The sequence below is a fragment of the Pelecanus crispus genome, chromosome 2 (genome assembly GCF_030463565.1).
Source record: "Pelecanus crispus isolate bPelCri1 chromosome 2, bPelCri1.pri, whole genome shotgun sequence".
NCBI classification, from domain to species: Eukaryota; Metazoa; Chordata; class Aves; order Pelecaniformes; family Pelecanidae; genus Pelecanus; species Pelecanus crispus.
In genome coordinates, this window is record NC_134644.1 from 1,694,421 (window position 1) to 1,713,481 (window position 19,061).

The following is a 19,061-nucleotide window of genomic DNA, read 5'->3' on the forward strand; positions in this document are numbered from 1 at the left end:
TCTTAAAGGTCTTTTCCAACCTGAACGATTCCATGATTCTAAGAGTGGTAGGATTTCAGTATCAAATTATTTCAGCATACGGGGAAAAGAAAGATTTGCAGTGGTGCAAAGAGCGCAGGCTTGCGGTGGGAAGAACAGCCGCGGCTTGACGTGAATATTTTTGCCAAATATCTCTTTAGGATTTCAGAACCTGCTTATAACCCTTCTGGATAAAATTCTAGCAAGAATGAGGGGAATGCAGGGTCTAATCGCATACACTAAGAGTCTGAAGAGATGAAAGGAATGAGAAAGGACTGAAGAGTGCAAGAAGGTACTTCCCACAGCTTTAAATAACGTGGACTGAAGGGTGTCTAAATATTACCTAGCGCGAAGCTCACACCAGAAGGTTACAGCAGGCTGCACGTGCTCATCTGAGCCGAACTCACGGTCTTTACCGAACAAGAAATGTCTGTGCAAATATCACAAGGTTACTGCGGACTTAAAAATAAAAATAAAATCACAAACAGGCAGTTAAAAGTGAACCAAATATTGGTTTTTAGGAATGAGTTTTTTTTTTTTCTTTCTAAAAAGACAGGACTGTTTTTCTTGCCCGTTGATCAGGAGCTGAACCTGAACAACTCCAGCCACTGATGAGCCTGAACCAGAACTGAGCTATTTCCTGGCTCGCCTTCCTGTTTGCTTGTCATCCAATTTTTAACCCAGGTTGCAGAATAGAGTTTTAAAGTTTGTGTAGTCAAGAAGCATGTGATAAGTAAGCTGTTGACTAGGGAAACCTTTCTGGTCCTTCTAGAGCTTAGGAATATGTTTAGCCGGTAAAATAATTTTGGTGTCCTGAAGTTGGCTATTAGATGTCTGAACTCTCCAGCAAAGCTTTTAACAGAGCAAGTGACCAATCAAAGTGATTTTGGATCCGAGAGCGATGTCGGTCGTCTTCTGGTTATAACCAGTTTTTCCTTGCGATTTTCTAAAGCGAGACATGCACCTATTTCAGTGTTGAAAAAAGACTTTGAACAGACTGACCCAGAGGGCTTCGTCTCTCTGAACTGGGTGAAAAGGAGCGGTAACCTTTGCAGCGTGATGAAAGGACGTTTCTTGAAAAATCATTTCTCTGGCCTCTGAGCTGTTCCCGTTGAAAGGCAGAGAGGAATGTTGGCACAACAGCCCCCGTGCGTTCTTGGCAAGGTGAATCGTAGCCAGATATTACAAACGTATTTATTGTATTTATTAGCAGGTAACTTGGGTAATAGTCCTCCTGGAACCGGCCATGCTCAAGGAAATAAAGACTTAATCTGCAGTCTGCTAGAGCTGCCACATTTTGCTTTTCACTTGGAGGATGCCAGGGGAGTTCAATCAGAAAAGCAACAGCTTCCAAAGAAGTCGTTCATTCGTTGCGTCTGCTATAGCGATACACTCTGCAAAATAAGGGCAGATGCGTTTGCCGCGGAGCGTACTTTGTTCGGCGGTTGAATGAAATGAGTTCATCGGCGTGAGAACCAAACAAATCCCTTTCCAGCTTGTTATTGTTAACGTCCGATAGCCGTGCCTGTCTGGATAATAAATATAATTGGTAACTTGACTAATAAGCTGTTTGTGCCAGTTTCTGGATGATGCAAAATGAGCCTCTACTGTAACACCCTATTAAAGAGAAATGCGATTTACGTTGCTGCACGGTGTTTTCTGGAGCTGAAATTAGACCTTTTGTTGGGCTGATCCCCGTTTGATTTCTGCCGCCGTGTTTTGCAACCTGTTAAAACTTCTGGAATGATTACTTAGGAGAAAGAGGAGGGACCGGGGCGAAGCCTGCCGATGCGTGCGCCCTGGACGTTTGTGGGTGATCTGCTGCGTCGCGAGCCGGCCGAGCCTGCGCTTGCTCGCTTCCTAAATTTTTATTACCTCTTCTGCCTGCCTGTAGTTCCCCTCAACCAATGCAATGATATCCATCCTTTCTTTGGTTAATTAGCCAGCAGTGTGCCCAGGTGGCCAAGGCGGCCAACAGCATCCTGGCTTGTGTCAGGGATAGCGTGGCCAGCGGGAGCAGGGCAGGGATCGGCCCCCTGTGCTCGGCACTGGGGAGGCCGCACCTGGAATGCTGTGTCCAGTTTTGGGCCCCTCGGCACAAGAAGGACATTGGGGTGCTGGAGCGTGTCCAGAGAAGGGCAGCGGAGCTGGGGCAGGGTGTGGAGCACAGGGCTGGTGGGGAGCGGCTGAGGGAGCTGGGGGTGTTCAGCCTGGGGAAGAGGAGGCTGAGGGGAGACCTGATCGCTCTGCAGCTCCTGGCAGGAGGGGGCAGGGAGGGGGGTCGGGCTCTTCTCCCAAGGAACCAGCGACAGGACGAGAGGAAATGGGCTCAAGCTGCGTCAGGGGAGGTTTAGGTTGGAAATTAGGAAAAATTTCTTCATGGAAAGGGTGGTCAAGCATTGGAACAGGCTGCCCAGGGAGGTGGTGGAGTCCCCATCCCTGGGAGCATTCAAAAAACGGGCAGAGGTGGCACTTGGGGACATGGTTTAGTCTGGTCTACCCTTGATTGGTTTAGTGTGGACTTGGTAGTGTAGGTTAATGGTTGGACTGGATGATCTTAAAGGTCTTTTCCAACCTAAACGATTCTACGATTCTATGATTGGGGATCTGGGAGCACGGGATTTAACTTCAGGTCCCCGCCACAGCGCCGCGGTGAAGGGCGTACGTGGCTGCTTGGCCAGCCCTCCGTTTTGCGTGGTGCCCCCATCTCCTTTTGCTCTGCCGTGTAACGCGGAGTGGTAATTCAGACACGGGATGAGATTTCTGAGCTCTGTTATTGATTGCAACCTGCTGTTTGCTCCCTGCATTGACGCAGTTACCCGTAATAAGGGGGATATCAGCGCTGAGGGGCGTGATCGCCTCCGAGAGGAAAATTAAATTTTCCTTGCCCCTTCTTACATTTGTCGTGGTATCTGTACGAGCAGAGTACTAACGGGAGAAAAAGGAAAACAGGCTTCATTTAAAGGTGTCGTAATTTAAAAGTAATTTCAAAGCGCGCCTTGCTGTTTGTCTGCCCTGTGCCCTCCGGGAGGGTTGCTGGGCTGCTGTTTGCTCTCTGGCATTTCCAGAGAGGCCAGAGCCTGACAGATCAACTTCTCCTTCTTTCAGAATAAGGACGGCGCCGAACGTGAGAGCAAGCAGTTCAGAGAAGATGACGAAGAGGAGACCGTCAGGCACAAGTAATTATTTATTTATTCCCACTTGTCTCTCTTGCATGTATTGTTCAGGCGCTGCTCTCGTGGTTGCTAATTAGGGTCTTTCCTTGGCTTCTAACGTGCAGTTTCTTTCCTTCTTTTATTTATTTTTGTAGCTTGAATTTGATCGTGTGGTGTAAATGATCTGAGATCGGGGAAGAAAGAGGAAAAGCCTGGGGCTGACTTGCCGCGTTTCTGGGGGTAGCAGGGGGAAAGTGGTGCCGTCAGATGTGTTGGGTGCATTTAGGCTGGCTCCCTTGAATTCAACAGCCATTGCTGCATCTCTGTCCCCTGCACGTGTGTCATTTTAAGTGTGGATTTTTTTTTTTTTGTTTTTCCCCTCCCCCTCCATGAACAGAGGTCCTCAGGGTACACGTGGCTGTTTAACCGTGGCCCACCGCTGCTCTCTCTTGTCACCGGAAAATGTGAGCGCAAAACTAACCGAGGCAGGGTGTCACTCCTGGCAGGACCAGCTGACTGTGCAGTGGGTTTCCTGCTGGTAAAAACGCCATCAGGTCTCCTTTGGAGACGACGGGGGATAAAGTTTGGTTTGAAGATGCGGGACGTGACCTTTTCTCACCGCTTTAACCAGCTAGAAACCTCCTCTGGGGGAGGCGTGTGTCCAAGATGCTCTGCTGAGAAAGTAGAGCACAGTCCTCGATGTTTCTTGGGAATAACTCCCGGCAGAAAACGCATCCCTTCTTGAGAACTGCCCACGTGGATTTGGGGCTGGGAGTGGTTCTGGAGAACCATCACGGACGCTGAACTTGGTTTGTAGGCACCGTGGTTGGGTTTTGTGCTGGAAGAGGCACAGGGTCTGGGCTGAAGCCGAAACAGGAGCTAAGAGATCTTGGGAATGATGATGAATAATGAATAAACAGCTCTTGCTTTCCAGCCCTGCCACTTAATACACTGTGCGGCGAGGTGACGCAGCGTGCGGTGGCCCGCTGATGAGGAGCATCGGGCCTGGGTTGTCTTTACTGCGCCATGAGCTGGCAACGTTGGGCTAGCAGCAATGCACTCCTGCTCCCAAACTGGAATCCTGAATTGGTCCGCTAAATCCCTGGGGGAAAAAAAAAACAACTCTTTTTCTACTCTGACTGACTTTCAGGCTGGGGATTCCTTCTTTTTAATCGCTGCTGAGCAGCCTGGAGCGTACCAGAGGTGACGTGGTTTCATACCAAGTCTTCGGCGTCACTCCTGTCAAGTTGGCAAATCACTTTTTCCACGAGCGCTTGTTTGCCAGCTCTCGTCTTGTGGCAAAAAGCCTTCCCCTGCCTGTGGGTGATGCCCTTGAAGCTTCACTGAGGTTATACGTAGAGAGAAGAGGTGTTAAGTAGGAACTCCCGTCTCCAGCCAGCTCTGTACTGATGCATGAAACTCCCCGCAGATGCGGGCACGGGGCTCCTCCTGAAATACGTGGGAGTGATGCCTTTGGGGAGGCAGCTTTTGGAGGAAAAAGTTTCCTTTCCGGATCAATTTTCCTGCAGGATTCTGGAGCTCTTTGTCCGTCTGTCCAACCACGGCATGTTTTATCAGGATCCAGACGTAACTTTGCAAGGCAAATTAGAGCGAGATCTGCTCTGCAGGAAATGTTTGACTCACAAATTTGGCTGAGATGGTTCTTAGCTTTTGCTTTACTTGTCGAATTGTCCTTTTTCTGTCGCCGGAATTGGATGTGCGTTTGTAACAAGATCTCGAAGGCTGGTGAGCCAATAACTTGATTTCATCTTAGATGTTTATTTCCCAATAGTGTAGCTGAACTCTCTCAGCCCTTTGAAAAAGGGAAGTGCTGTGCACTAATGCCCCGTTGGCTGGTGGCATAAGGTAAGCTGAGATAATCTGCTGGCGTTGCCCCTGAATTTGGGAAGCGAGAGGTCCTGGTAACTGAAATCTGCCTTCCCTGCAAACCACTCGCACCTAAACAAGCGCCTCAATAGGTGCGCCGCTTGCTCAAGCTGAAAACCACCGAGAGCATGACACGGGGAGGGGAAATCTGGTGGTTCAATAAATAATCCTGTGGCCTGCACGTAGGCTTTAGGTGCCCTGACCGCCCTGAAAAACAAACAGAAGCCCGGGGCTTTTGCTGCAGGCTGGTCGCTCCATCCCTGCAGCTGTGCCTCCTGCACCAGCCCGCACCCCAGCCCATCCTTTATACCCTCTAAGAAGGACAGAACCGCCGGGCGCTGGCTTTACTAATATTTTCTCCCTGCCTATGTGACAACAGGCTTTTTGGCAGCTTCCTGTTTTTTTTCTGATCGACTCAAATCACCCCACCCCCCCTCCTTTTTTTTTTTCTCTCTCTCTTTTTTTTTTTTGTTCCTTGTTTTTATCTTTCACGCTGCAAGCTACCACCGCAGGAACAAGTGCTGACGAAGCCCTCTGCAAAAACCCCGGTACACTCGCAGCAATTTCAGCTCATGCTATCTCTGATCTGAGCTCTCAGGGGAGTTTATATCTGTAATTGCAAAGAGCACGGGTTATTTTTTTTTAATTTTTTTTTTTTTTTTAGCCAGTTATGCTTAGCCTACTGACCAGGAAACACCTCCCGCCACGGCGCAGCCTGCGAGCCGCCTTTGCAAGGAACAGGGTGTGGGTGGACTTTGGCCCTTCCGCCTGGTTCCCGCAGGGAGAAGCCGTCGCTTTGGGGCTCGGGGGTCTGCAAAGTGAGCGCCGTGGAAAGCCGCGGCTGGCTGGGGACAGGCATTGCCGCCCCGCGGGGAGCAGAGAGGCGTTGGGCTGCAGTTCTGCAAGCGGAGCTTGTCAGGGGTGTTAAAAGTGGCAATAAAAATCCAAGGTAGGGCTTGGAGAGGGAGGGGGGAGAAAAAAAATATTGTCAACTGACTTAGAAATTAAGCTTCAGCGAGCTGCTGTTAATCAGCTGCTGGTGTTTCGACACTTCGTCATCCTTTAAAATTACAGCTCGGTGCTGTGCCGCTTGCAGAGATGAATTTTCTGGGGAGGAGCTGGGGGAGGCAGGGGTGGGGAAGCGCGATCTCTTCCCTTGTGGGAAGAATGTCACGGGGCAGGTCAAAACCACTTTTTTTTTTTTTTTTTTAACCTCTGCACAAAAAAATACAGCAGCGAGTCTGCTCAGTGTTGGTTTTAGCTTGGCAGGACAGCCGAGGCGGTAGCAAGGATAACTGCTGTGCGGACGTGCTTCCTTACATCCTGGAGCGTGGAGACCTTAATGAAGAGTTTAAAAAAAAAAATTATAATCAAATATGGGAGAGAGCAGTATTTATGTGTAGGCTGAGCTGAGTACACGTGGCGGGTTTGATCGGCATCTCCGTGGACGGCTGAACCCGCTACCGCCGGTGGCTTGTGCTGATGGACGCTGTGCAAGGACCATCACCACCCCAAATCTCCAGGGACCAAGCGCTTGGCCCCTCCGTTGGGGAAGGTGGGAGGTGGGCAGGGGCAAGGCTGTAGCATCGCAGCTTTTGCTGGGCACTGGGGAAGGGAATTTAGATGGTTGTATCCACCTGGCTGGTAACTGTTGGGGTACTGGGTGAGGAGACTGAGGAGCTGGCAGGATCTAGGCCGCCTCCTGAAGATCATAAGAATCACAGAATGCTTTGGGTGGGAAGGGACCTTCAGAGCCCACCCAGCCCAGCCCCTGCAGTGCCAGGGACAGCTTTAACCAGAGCAGGGTGCTCACAGCCCCGTCCAGCCTGGCCTGGGATGTTTCCAGGGATGGGGCCTCCACCGCCTCTCTGGGCAACCTGTGCCAGCGCCTCACCACCCTCACTGTAAAACATTTCTTCCTTATATCCAGTCTAAATCTATTCTTCTTTAGTTTAAATCCATTACCCCTTGTCCTGTCACAGCAGGCCTTGCTAAAAAGATTCTCCCCACCCTTCCTGCAGCCCCTTTCAGCACTGCCAGGCCGCACTCAGGCCTCCCCGCAGCCCCCTCCTCTCCAGGCTGAGCACCCCCAGCCCCCCAGCCCGGCCCCGCAGCAGAGGGGCTCCAGCCCTCGGATCATTTCTGTGGCCTCCTCTGGCCCCGCTCCAGCAGCTCCGTGTCCTTGTGCTGAGGGCCCCGAGCTGGGCGCAGGGCTGCAGGGGGGTCTGCCCAGAGCGGAGCAGAGGGGCAGAATCCCCTCCCTCGCCCCGCTGGCCACGCTGCTGGGGATGCAGCCCAGGATGGGGTTGGCTTTCTGGGCTGCGAGCGCACATTGCCGGCTCATGTCCAGCTTTTCATCCCCCAGCACCCCCAAGTCCTTCTCCGCAGGGCTGCTCTCCATCCCAGCCTGTATTGATATCGGGGGTTGCCCCGTCCCAGATGCAGGACCTTGCACTTGGCCTTGTTGAACCTCATGAGGGTCACACAGGCCCACCTCTCCAGCTTGTCCAGGTCCGTTTGGATGCTTGTGCCCATTTTAGAATCATAGAATTGTTTAGGTTGGAAAAGACCTTTAAGATCATCCAGTCCAACCATTAATCTAACACTACCAAGTCTACCACTAAACCAATTAAGGGGAGAGTCATAATTTCGTGTTTCCTGGCTTGGTGGCTGGATTATTTTTTAATGAAAGTAAAAACTAGGCATCATTAAGATTGGAAAGGATCTCTAAGATCATCAGTCCACCCATCAACACAACACCACCATGCCCACCACCATTTTGAAGCAGTGCAGAGCCCTCCTCCCCTCCAGAGCTGTGAGGGTGCTGTGGACCTTCCCTCCGATTAGAGCTGTGCCGTCTCACTCTGGAGGAGATAACCTGGGAGATGATCTACTTTCACAGGGAGGGCCCCATGGAGCTTCAGCTGGTCCGAAGCCTGGCTGCACCCTCCTGACAGAGGCTGTCGATGTGCTCAGCGGGTGTCTGGTGATCCTGGCTTTGCCTTGGACAGGCTGGGTGTCCCTCTGCCCGTCCCCAAGCAGCAGGGTGCAAGGGTGAGCAGCCAAAGGAGAAATCCTGGTCCTTCCTACCCAACCCTTGGCTATGAGTTCCCAGGATCTTCCCAGCAAGTCCACTCTTTTCCCGTAGTCATTGCTGAGAACCTGCTGTAACCAAACCACGGCATTTTGGGTGTTGATTTTTGGGTGCTTAGACCTCCATCTAACCTCCCTGTGGGAGAGCTCTTGGTGTGGTGCAGGGGGGCAAGGCTGTACATAACCCTGAGCTTACCTGGAGCATCTTCTTGTTCACAGACCTTGCGCTGGCTCTGTGCTGAGACGGTGGACCTGAACATGGTTACTGAAGTGCAGAGCTGCAGCAAAGTTATGCTTGGTACCATTTTGAAGCCGGCTAGGGAGATGTTGAGGTCCTGTGGTCATCTAGATGCTACCAAGGTACCTTCAGGGCCCCTTTTGTGGCTTGAGCCTCAAGGGTGGCAGATCGTTTCTGACCCACCGTCAGCCAAAGAAGCTGGAGAAACCCCATAAGAGCATGGGCAAAGCATGCTCTTGCGGCAGCACGTGTTGGAGCACGGCTGGGTGCTGTGGCCAGGGTTGGGGTTTACACATCAGCCGGCTCCTGGTGCTCCATCACCAGCCTGGGTCCCGTGCTGCAGATCGAGTGTGGGTTTTCTCCGGGTTGTATTTACTGATGTTGCTTGTGTCTGCCTGGAAAGCACTTGGCTGCCTGGTGAAGCAGCGTGGGACGCCGGACACCTGCCTGCATTCGAAGAGTTTCTCTTGCAGCCCTCCTCCTGCAACACCTGGGGATACGTCTCTCCCCATCCGTGCTCCCCCAAGAAGCACGTCCTGAGAAACCAGCTGCCTCAGCACGTTTTGGGGGCTCGCGGTGTTAATAGAGGTGTTTGGTTTTTTGGCATTCCTCGAGTGCCTTTTGGCAGCCGCTCGGGGAGGGGGATGCGCTCCGACACGCTCAGCTATTTGAGCAGGAGCAGCCTTCTCCCAGCGAAAAGAGATCGCTCCTCGGAGGGTGGGTGCTGATGGCTCTCTGCCTCTGCTTGTTGCTTGCTCCTTTTCTGCCTTGGGCGAGGAATCCAGGAACGATGGCAACAACTTTGTCCTCTTGATCAAAGCTCTGGGCCTCTGCATTAGAGACGTCTCTATCCTACTGCAAGAGAGGGTGCGAGGAGAGCCTTGACTAGCGTGGTGTGCCTTTGGGATGTGAAAGTCATTTCTTGGTTTCTAAGTTGGAGCAGATGTAGATCTTCATGGGGTGTATCTTGGTTGCTGGAAGGGTCACTGCATGCAACGAGGCAGCCTGGAGATGTACGGACCATGCTTCCGAGCCAGCCTGGCTGTAGGAAAACCTCCGGGAAGGCTGCAGCAGGAGGTGGTGCACCCAGATGTCAAAGAGCAAACATCAAAGCTGTCTGCAAGGGGACAGGCTGGGTAGGAAGGCGAAGTGCCAAAAAAGTGTAAAATTAAGTCCATGCCAGCATTGATGCATGTTGTAGAGCAAGTCTTGTGGTGCCCCCGGAGGGTGGTGGTGGTGCTGTAGAGTTCCCTCAGCACCCATGGGTGATCACACAGCACCCTGTATGTGCTCGGTGGCTTTGCAGAACAGTGCAGCAGGTTGGTGGGGGGGTGACCAAAGAGAGCAAAGAGGGTGTAAGAGTCCAAGCCTGAAATCTCTGCCCAAATGCTCTTAATCTGGTTCTTTCCATGGGGTCTGGAGATGGTAGGAAAGAGCATAAGCTTGTCAGTCAGTTAAACTCACTATACAGTGAATTTTCCCTGGCAAAAAAATTAGGGGACCTGTAGAAAAAGCTTGAAAATGACTTCTGCTATGTGGTTTGCAACTGGAAACAGAAAAGGGAAGAGGCACTTAGAGGAGAAGTGTTTCCTGCCACTGAAGAGCATCTGAGTGCTGCCCCAGGGGACACCTTCACCACACGGCCCCGCAGGTACCCCAGCATCACCCGCTCCTTTCAGGTTCTTCAGGAGCTTGGCCAGAGCCCAGCTCTCTGCAACTTGGACCCAAACCCTCCTGGATTGCTGCTGAAGTCTCCTGCTTTGCTGTTCTTGGTTGCCTGGCTGCCTTGTCCCTGCTCCTTCAAACCTTCTTGCCCTCACGGAGCACGTGATGGAGCAGAGGGGGGTCCACCAAGCCACTGCTCCTTCAAGGATTTGAGACCTCCCTTGTATCTTCTGGGGCAGTAATTTCTTTACGTGTTTGAGCGTGGCTTCCCAGGAACACTCAGGAGTAAGTGAATTTTGGAGATGCAGAGAAATAAAATGAAATTCTTGTGCCGGTTCCTCTTTAAAGGGCAATGTAGAAATGGTTGCCTGGGACATTTGGTTTCAAGCAAATTGGAGTGGCTGTCGCAAAAATGGAAGGCTCTGAGCAGCTTGGGAAGGTCAAAGGGCAGCAAATTCTCAAACCGGATGGTATTTCTCCAGGGCTTTGGCAAAGAAAGTGCCTGAAATGGTTGAGATAGGGTTGAGAACACCCATGACTTCCCTAAACTGCTTCCAAAGAATGGAAAGGCTCTACCATGACACTTCAAAAATAGTCATCTGGGATCTGGGCGTTTGAAACCACTTTGTTTTGATGATGCAGCAGAGGAAGCATAATTTTTTTTTTTTCCCCCCCTAGCTTCCTCAGGTGCCTAGAGCTGACGCTGAGGAGCGCAAGAGACATTTAAGCAGAGCAACGTGAAGGGCTTGAGGGAGACCGAGAGGTGAAGAGCTGCCCACCTCTCATCCTGGGCAGAGTAAGCAGGGTCTGCAAACGCCGCTGGACTCCTGTCTTCTGCTCGTAGCTGTCCTGCTGAGCTCTGCTTACCTCTTTCACCTCCAGAAAGAAAACCCTATCAAGATGTCCTAGCCAGCTTTCTTTGGCCCTCAGCCTTGTCCTCAGAGAGGTAAAAATAGGAAGGTGCTCTTGAAGCCGTCTAGTCGGTGCAGTTCCAAGTGACTGTGTTGTGATAGTCACTATGGGAGCGGGGATGCGGTGATATCTGAGGAAATCGCTGTTACAGGGTTTCTGGCAAACCCATTCCCTGTGCTCCTGACACAAGGACATGGCCGTACGGGTGCTTCACCAGAAGGCTTAGAAAGATCCATTCATCGGTTGAAAACCCGTGTTTTCTCCATAAAGCCCTTGGGGCTGGAGGAGTAAAGCAAAAACCAACCTTGCAGATGGCTCTGAGCCGTGTTCTGCGTCCAGATAGCTCCTTGCATTCTGCAATGCCGTGCCATTTCCAACCCGCCTGCTTCAAAGAAAGGCTGACATCCCTTCTTCATCCCTGGCGAGGAGCTCCGGGCCTACAGCAGAAAGCGGATTTGAAGCATTCCTGACCCAAAACAGGGAACCTGCCACCCCTGACAGCCTTTTAGGAGATGCTGAAAAGCTGTGTCCATCATTTCCCTCCATAATCGCTGCGGCTACCCAAATCCTCATGTGGTCCTAGGAGCTTCCAGCACAGTCTTGCACCCGCTGTAAGGCTCTAACCACCTCCGTCCCTAGCAGTGCTGCCTCGTTCGGGCTGAAATACGCTGGGCAACGCCGCACAAGGTGCTCGAAGGGGCAGGAGAGCATCTCCTGGGTTTGGCACGTCCATCAATTATAAGAAGATGCTGATAAAATCGGCTAGTGCCCGTGCGTGAGCTAGATCCCACCCAAATGGTTCAAACCCAGGTCTTGTCCGGCTGCTCCGTCCTTCCCGAGGAGCGTTAAGCACTTGTGTTAGTGCCGGTGCATCGCTGTGACGTGTCCTCCACCCCTGCGAGCTGCACTCCCTAACGTGGCTCCTACGTGTCCGTTCTGCCGCCGAGCCTGTTGTTAGCTCTGGGTTTTGGTTTTTTTTTTTTTTTGTTTTTTGTTTCTTTTTGCTTTTGTGGGAGCTCAGATAATTAATCACTTGTAAAGTGCACTGGGCTGTCTTTCTGGAATGCAGCGCTAGAGGAACCGCTGGCACCTGAACTTTATTTAACCCACCTCTGTGGAAGACCAGTAACAACTTCTAATTATATATATTCTTAACCCTTGCCTGCCTTCGAGTTACTTAGGGTAGCACCGCTCTGCTGCTTGTCGCTCTGTCTTTACAGATACGCTCGTGCGCAGAAAAAGGGAGAGATGAGTCTTGTGCTCCTGGCAAGCGTGGCAATGCCGGAGCTTGAGCGTGGTGAAATCCCCGAGCCCCCCGAGGAGGCAGCTGTGGGGAGCGCTGGGCACCGAGAATTACCGGAGGCAGGTGCGAGAGCCGCTCTTGCCTTGCACAGTTAATTAAAGGGATCAATTTTTATTTGTTTCCTCCTGGCTCTTGCAGTTGTGCATCGGTTTAATAAGGATCTGAAAGCGCTGGTGCTGGGCGTGGGGGGGGATCATCTCGCAGCGTTTCTCCTCTTCGCCCCCTCACATCAGCTGCTTCCCCTTCTGCCAGACCTGCGCCGTCGCTCGTCCCATCTGCGGCAGAACCTGCCAAGCTGTGCCTTGTGGTTTTGTTTTTTTAATCTCGTGGATAAACCTCCAGCGAGCACGAGCGGTGCCGGACTGCCAGGCTTTTATTTGCAAGCTGACATGGGGCTTCTCCGGGTGGGAAGAGTGTTGGGGAGCAGGTTTCAACTCCAGTGCCTCTTCCTTGTGTGTTCCCCACATGATGCCAAGCCCTGCAGCAACGTAATGAAGGGGTGGACACCCATCTTGTAGCAGGAGCCAGACCTCCAGAGTGTGTGCCTCTTGAAATGTGGGATCCGGGAGCTTCTGCTGCAAACAGCAGACCTCGACTCTCTGCTGGTTTGGCTGTGGCTGCGCAACCGCAGCTCCCGTTGCACGTGCAAAGCGATGATTTTAAAATATCGCTTGTCAGGGTATAATGGTAACATCTTGCTGGCCTGGAAGAAACGGCTTACTTAGCTCGTAGCTCTCTTTGTTTTAAGTGATCTGACCCTAGGAGTCTGTGTTCGGTTCCCTTTCAGCTGCAAGTAAATTCTTCTGAACGTGAGCTAAGAAGACCAGAAAGCCTGGGAGATAGTGGAAGTTTGCATTCTGCAGGATCTGCCACTTTGTCAGATAAATCCCCTCTGGTGAGCGTGAGCCAGCCTGTGGCCAGATGTTAGACATCTCAGCCTGACGTCCTGTTACCTCCTGAATGAATTAGCTGCTCCTCTTCCTCCCCTGGCCTCCCAGGTTAACAACAAAATCCTGCTAAGCGGAGCTTGTCTGTAAAATCACAGAATAGCGGTGATTTCTCTGTGCCTGGAGATGGCATCTCCTTCTGCAAAAAAATAATCGCTTGATCCTCCCAAGATCAGCCTTCCTGAAAAGAACTGCCTCTCAGGCTGAGGATTTATGGTGATCAGTACAGGTTAATTTAATAAATCCCTCCTCCCAGGGCATGCGTGCCAAAAAAATACACGTAAAACTGTGCGCAGCAGCTTGTCCTTGTGGGGTGAAGGTGCTCTCGGCCTGGGGGAGGTACTGCAGCTACGTGCTAATCTCTCCCGTGTTTCTTTTAAGCATCCTTTCTCCCAGCACTGGGGAAGGTTGTTCCTGTTTCACGCCGTTGCGCTGATGTGAGGGCTCGGGGGACTTGGGCTTGATTACACGAGAAATGTCTGCAAGTCTCCTAATCTGCCTGGGCCCTGGTTTCCAGTCCGCTGGTCGCAGTTATCTCAGTTAGGGCTCGCTGAGCTCCCACCATGTGTTCCCACCACCTCCGTGGCACCAGCCGTGGTGTGGGTTGGACTCTTTGCAAGTAGATTCAGCTGCCGGAGCGGGGATGGGATGGTGTGGGAAGGGTAGGACCTTCCTGCTGCACTCCAGGGACCTCCAAGGTTGGGTTTTTTGGTGGCCATCTGACCACTGACCACCTTCTTCTCGCCTCTCTTGGGCTGTAGCTTCTTCACCTTCTCTTTGCTGTGACTGGGAGCCCTTGGGTTGGGTTGTATCTCACTTGCTTCTCCATCAGTAAAGTCTAGGATGGAAGTGGCCCCAGTTATCAACTCTCTGCTGGTGGGGGGAGAAAAATGGTAATATTCGACCGTTGATTTTCCTGCCTGATAAAAGCGTGTTCGCATCGGGGTTCTCTGCGTCCTCTGCAGCGGCACAGCTGCCCTCCTCGCTGCCGAAGGCCTTGCTGACAGCCGGGGCAGGAGCATTGCTGGGCAGCAAGTGCCTCAGTTTCTATTTAAACTGATTAAACCCATCGACAGTGTTAAATGAGTTTAATCTGCTTCATTTGCCCTGGGGGCTTGCGTACTGTTACACAGAACCAGCAGCCTGCAGAGTGCATTGTAGGCGTACGTAAGCGGCTGGAGGTGGGACGGGGTCCTGCGAGCTTGATGATCGGGGCTCTGGTTTTGGAAATGCCGCTGCTTCAAGCTTGCAAGGTTTGACCTCGGGGAGGAATCAGCCTGGGAGTGCACACGACTGCGGTTGTCTAATGGCTGTCCATTTGGGGCCCAGATTATTTGGGAGAGGTGTAAAAAGAACTGCCTTGAAAAGGGGGAGAATCAGCACCCAAATATCGGGGAGGTGTGTGTGCTGGGGAGATGGCTGACTGCTGTCTCCTGAGCTCTCCTGGAGGGAGGTGAAAGGGTGGGTGAACTTCTGGGTGTTATTTGGATATCGCCGTCTCTGTCACTGCCACCTCCTCCACCCATTTGCTCAGGAACCTGAACTTGCTGCCCTTATTTGCACCACGGGGCTGGCCTGCACCCCTGTTTGTAGCACTTCCAGAAGCATCTCTAGTGGCTGGGTAACCACTTTGTACCCTAAATACTCTTTTTTTTTTTTTTCCCTGTCATAGAATAGAATCGAATCATAGAATCATGGAATTGTTTAGGTTGGAAAGACCTTTAAGATCATCCAGTCCAACCATTAACCTACACTACCAAGGCCACCACTAAACCAATTAAGGGCAGAGTCATAATTTCATGTTTCCTGGCTTGGGGGATGGATTATTTTTTAATGAAAGTAAAATCTAGGAATCACTAAGGTTGGAAAGGATCTCCGAGATCATCAGCCCAACCATCAACCCAACACCCCCATGCCCACTAAACCATGGCCCAGAGTGCCATGTCTGCCCGTTTTTTGAACCCAAAACCCACAGGTCCTTCCTGCATACCCTGCTGGGATCATTTTTTTCCCTGATTGTGGATCTTCTCTGGTGTTTCCCGAGTCTATCACTGGGTTGAGACCTGAAAGGGAGCTGGGCTGATGTTCAGAGCTTTGCAAGACAGCTTGGGTCCATTAGTAGCTGCCTCTGCTTGGCTTGCCAAGACGTTGCCTTTCTCATGCCGAGCTCCTGGCTGACCCTGTGTTTTCTGCCTTGTGTGGGTTGCTGCCAGCCCCTGCCTGCAGCCGCTGATGCAGATGTGCCCCTCACCAGCGAAAGCCCACGCTCCGGGGTGGCTTGGATGTGTCTCACTGCTCTCTGCTCTTCCCCTTCCTCCCCAGGGAGCTCAAACTGCGAAACTACGAGCCCGAAGATGAGGAGCTGAAGAAGAGGAAGGTGCCGCAGGCCAAGCCAGCCTCAGGTGGGTGCAAGCGGGAGCATGGGAGGCGAAATGAAGGAGCACGAAAGCGGAAGCATTGCTAACGGTGGTGCTGGTGCCTGCGGTGAGGGAATGAAGCAGCACTTGTGGTTGTGGGGACAAATAAACCAGCACGGGACTCTGCATCCAGCCAGCGCGCTGCAAAATGGTTGTGTTACGCCTTTTCTTCCCAAAAATCAGGTGGCTTGGAAACCTCTGTGTTCCTGCTCTCTCCAGCCCAAGGTGGAAAAGCCACTGGGACGTATTTTGGTAGCAGCGTGCTGGTGTGAGGGTGGTAGATCCTAGGAGATGAGTGTCTGCAGCCCCGGAGGGTGCTGGCGTGTCTGAGCAGCCGTGGTGGGAGCTGGGCGAGCGTGATGCTTGCAGGCCCCGTTGCTTCATCATCCCCTTTCGCCCGTGGCGACTGCACACCCTGCATTGCACAAGTGGGGTGTGTGTCTGAGCACACTGAGTCCGGTCCCAAACCAAAGGGTTGATACTCGGAGCCGAACTCTCGCTGGAGGACTCTCAAGGAGATTCAGGCTGGTTTTTGTTTGAATTACCTTTAAACAAATATTAGTAATGAGTTCAGGCGTTCAGTCTGCTATTTCTTAGCGCTGAACCTCCGCGCAGCTCTTGAGAGGGAGGCGAAGGCTAGAAGTTCCCTTGATCTTTTAATATTGAGTCCTCCTGGAATAGATCTCTTCAAAAATGCCCTAAATAAAAAGGCTGCCTTTGGGAGTACGGCAGAGATCTGGTAGGTAGGAATGCTGACGCTGCGCTTTCTTTATCCTTTTCTAAAAGTTTCAAACTTCCCCTGACTCTTTCCCGAGCGTGCGGTTTGCAATTGGGAACAGCAGTTTTGACCATTTCCAGTAAAACACGCGCTCTCTGCCAGCCGCCCTTCGGAGCTGCAGTGCCCGTCGGCTGCGGATCCCCTGTCTGGAGTAACCAGCCTGTCTGTCCTCGGACGCTTTGTGCGGATGGAGGAGGACAGAGGAGCTGGGACTCGCTGTGGATTCGTATTAAATGCGCCTTGGGCATATCCATTTGCTGGAGCAGGATTCATCCCTTCGGGATATGCTCCCTGCTGCCCGCACCCCCTCCGTGCACAGCCACCCGGGTTGAAGGACGGAGGGCTGTTTTCCACACGTGCTTTGCCGTTATCCCCAGGATCTGCAGACCTTTACATAAGGTCTGGGCTGGAGCTTGATTCCTCCAAGATGTCTCAGGCGGTGGCCTTGTAAATGAGTCACGGTGAGTCAAATTCCAGTTTAAACACCTGCGGAGCAGCTGATCCCTGCAGGTCTTACGAAAAGGGGACTTGAACCCAGCAGGCTTCTTGCTGCCGTTGCACTTTGTGGCGTTAAATGGTTGTTGGGTTTGCATCACTTTCAGAGGATTTTTTTAGGAGTCTCCAAAAGGGTTTGGGTGGCGGGGGAACGTGCGTACCCACGTGTACTGGCTCGCGTTCACCGCGCTCTTAAGGCAAAGACATTCAAACGGGCTTTTATAAAAGCTTTTGGCGACCAAGCCCGGAGCTCTGATAGGTTTCCCTGTGCCTTGTCCCTGTGCTGCCGCTGCGCCCTGCGCTGATGCCGGTCCTGTTCCCCCATCTAGTGGAAGACAAGGTGAAGGACCAGCTGGAGGCTGCCAAGCCGGAGCCCATCATCGACGAAGTGGTACGTATATTCGGAACCGCTCTGCGCCGGGTGCGTCCGTCTGCGTCCAGGCTTGAACCTCACCTGCAGCTCTCACTGGGTGTCTCCTCTTTTTCCCTAGGATCTGGCAAATCTGGCCCCCAGGAAGCCGGACTGGTGAGTGCCTGCAGAGCCCTGCTCCTGAGGTGTTGGTATCGGCGGTTACCGTCACCTCGAGGTTGTCCAGGTTGGGTTAAAAGTGCTAGAAAGGGGAAACCCTGCGCTGCTGTGGAGGGAGACACAAGGCACGGGGCTGTCCTCCCAATTCCTGCTTACACCGAGTGACTCCACTGATCCCTTTGGGGTGTTTGTCACCACGGTGGCCTCAGTGACAAGGGTTGCTCTGGGTTGGTTTGCCCATGGTGGCAGACCCGCTCTCTGCCCCGTGGTGCTCGCAGGAGAGGGAAGGAGTTTCTCTTCCACTGGGAAAGGTGTAACGTGGTCCCTGTGTTCATATCTGCCTGGGGCAAGGATTTGTTCCGACATTGTCACTCGCCTCCGCAGGGATTTGAAGCGAGATGTAGCCAAGAAACTGGAGAAGCTGGAGAAGAGGACGCAGAGAGCCATTGCTGAATTGATACGTGCGTTACAGTGCCGCAGGGATGGCGTGTGGGGTCACCAGTTGTTCCAGAGGGATTACACGATCCTTACTGGGAGCTCAGTGCCTTGGTATTGGGCCAGGGAGGGACCGGCAGAGCTTGATCCCCTTCCCAAAAGGGTCTGTGAAGCCGTCGGTCCCAAGCAGCTTCCCCGAGGCTGCACGCGCGCTTGGCTGGTGCGGCAGGGAAGGACGGTTTGTGGGCTGCAGTTCGGGTCCTGCGCTGTGTGGGTTCCCCGGCATCTCTAAGCCGCTGCTGTTTCTCGCTTGCAGGAGAGCGGTTGAAAGGGCAAGAGGAGGAGCTGGCGTCCGCTGTCGGGTCAGCGAAGCAGGAAGGAAGCGACTCCGACTGAGGAGGTCCCAGCCGGCAGCTTTGGGCATGGGTTCTATGGATCTGCCTCTGCCAGTGCCGCCGACACCGTTGCTCTCAGGTAGAGGCACCTCGCTGGGACACGCTGCTCACCAACCCTTTGCCAGAAGCCCATGAATCCCACCATGCCAGATCCAAGGAGCCCTGCTGTCCTCTCTCGGACTACGGCTGTTCCTCCGTTGAGGAGTGCTTCACGCGTAGCTTTTTGGGACCACGGGGGGTTGATGGGAGCGGGACAGACACCCACGTTAGCTTTAACCTAGGCTGCCAGGGCGTGGAGCAAGGAAGGTTTTGGGCAAAAGGGCCGGTGCCAGAGAAGGTAAATTTAGGCTAACTCCACTCTTGCTCAGTGGGTGAGCAAGAAGACGCCCACACAGCCTACGGCAGCCCTTAGAGAGGCGTTGCCATTTCCCAGGGGACTGATGCTCCTGTTCCCGCTCAGAGATGCCTCTCTCGGGGCTCTCCTTTCTGCAGAAGAGCTGGTGTAGCTGCCGCGCAGGGTCTCTTGCTCTGGAGAGCTGGCTGGGAGTATTTGGGAACATCCACGGTCAGACCCAGCACGTGCGGAATAACTGTGCTGGAAGCGGCTGCGTGACTCAGAACCTGTTGGCTGCTCTGCATCCAGCTGAGGTTAACGTGGGGTTTGTTCTGTTCCCTGAAGTTTTCTGACCCTCCAAGCTGTGCAGCGTGTACCTTTATATGTTTTATAATTGACAAAGTTTGTTGTTAACAAATCTTTTCATAATAAAATGGTCCCGTGGCGGAAGAAATTGTCG

The 19,061-nt window shown here is 52.6% G+C and overlaps 1 protein-coding gene across 1 annotated transcript in view; it reads left to right on the forward strand.

The window, feature by feature from the left end:
- The window catches only part of CCDC12 (coiled-coil domain containing 12), a 46,403-nt gene extending 27,623 nt beyond the window's left edge, over positions 1-18,780 (forward strand). Inside the window, exons 3-8 of the mRNA XM_075706525.1 lie at positions 3,127-3,197; positions 15,541-15,620; positions 17,238-17,299; positions 17,400-17,434; positions 17,822-17,898; positions 18,189-18,780. Coding sequence (XP_075562640.1) covers positions 3,127-3,197; positions 15,541-15,620; positions 17,238-17,299; positions 17,400-17,434; positions 17,822-17,898; positions 18,189-18,268 — 405 coding nt within the window. The 3' untranslated portion in view covers positions 18,269-18,780. The remainder of the gene's footprint in view (positions 1-3,126; positions 3,198-15,540; positions 15,621-17,237; positions 17,300-17,399; positions 17,435-17,821; positions 17,899-18,188) is intronic.
- Positions 18,781-19,061: the final 281 nt, after the last annotated feature.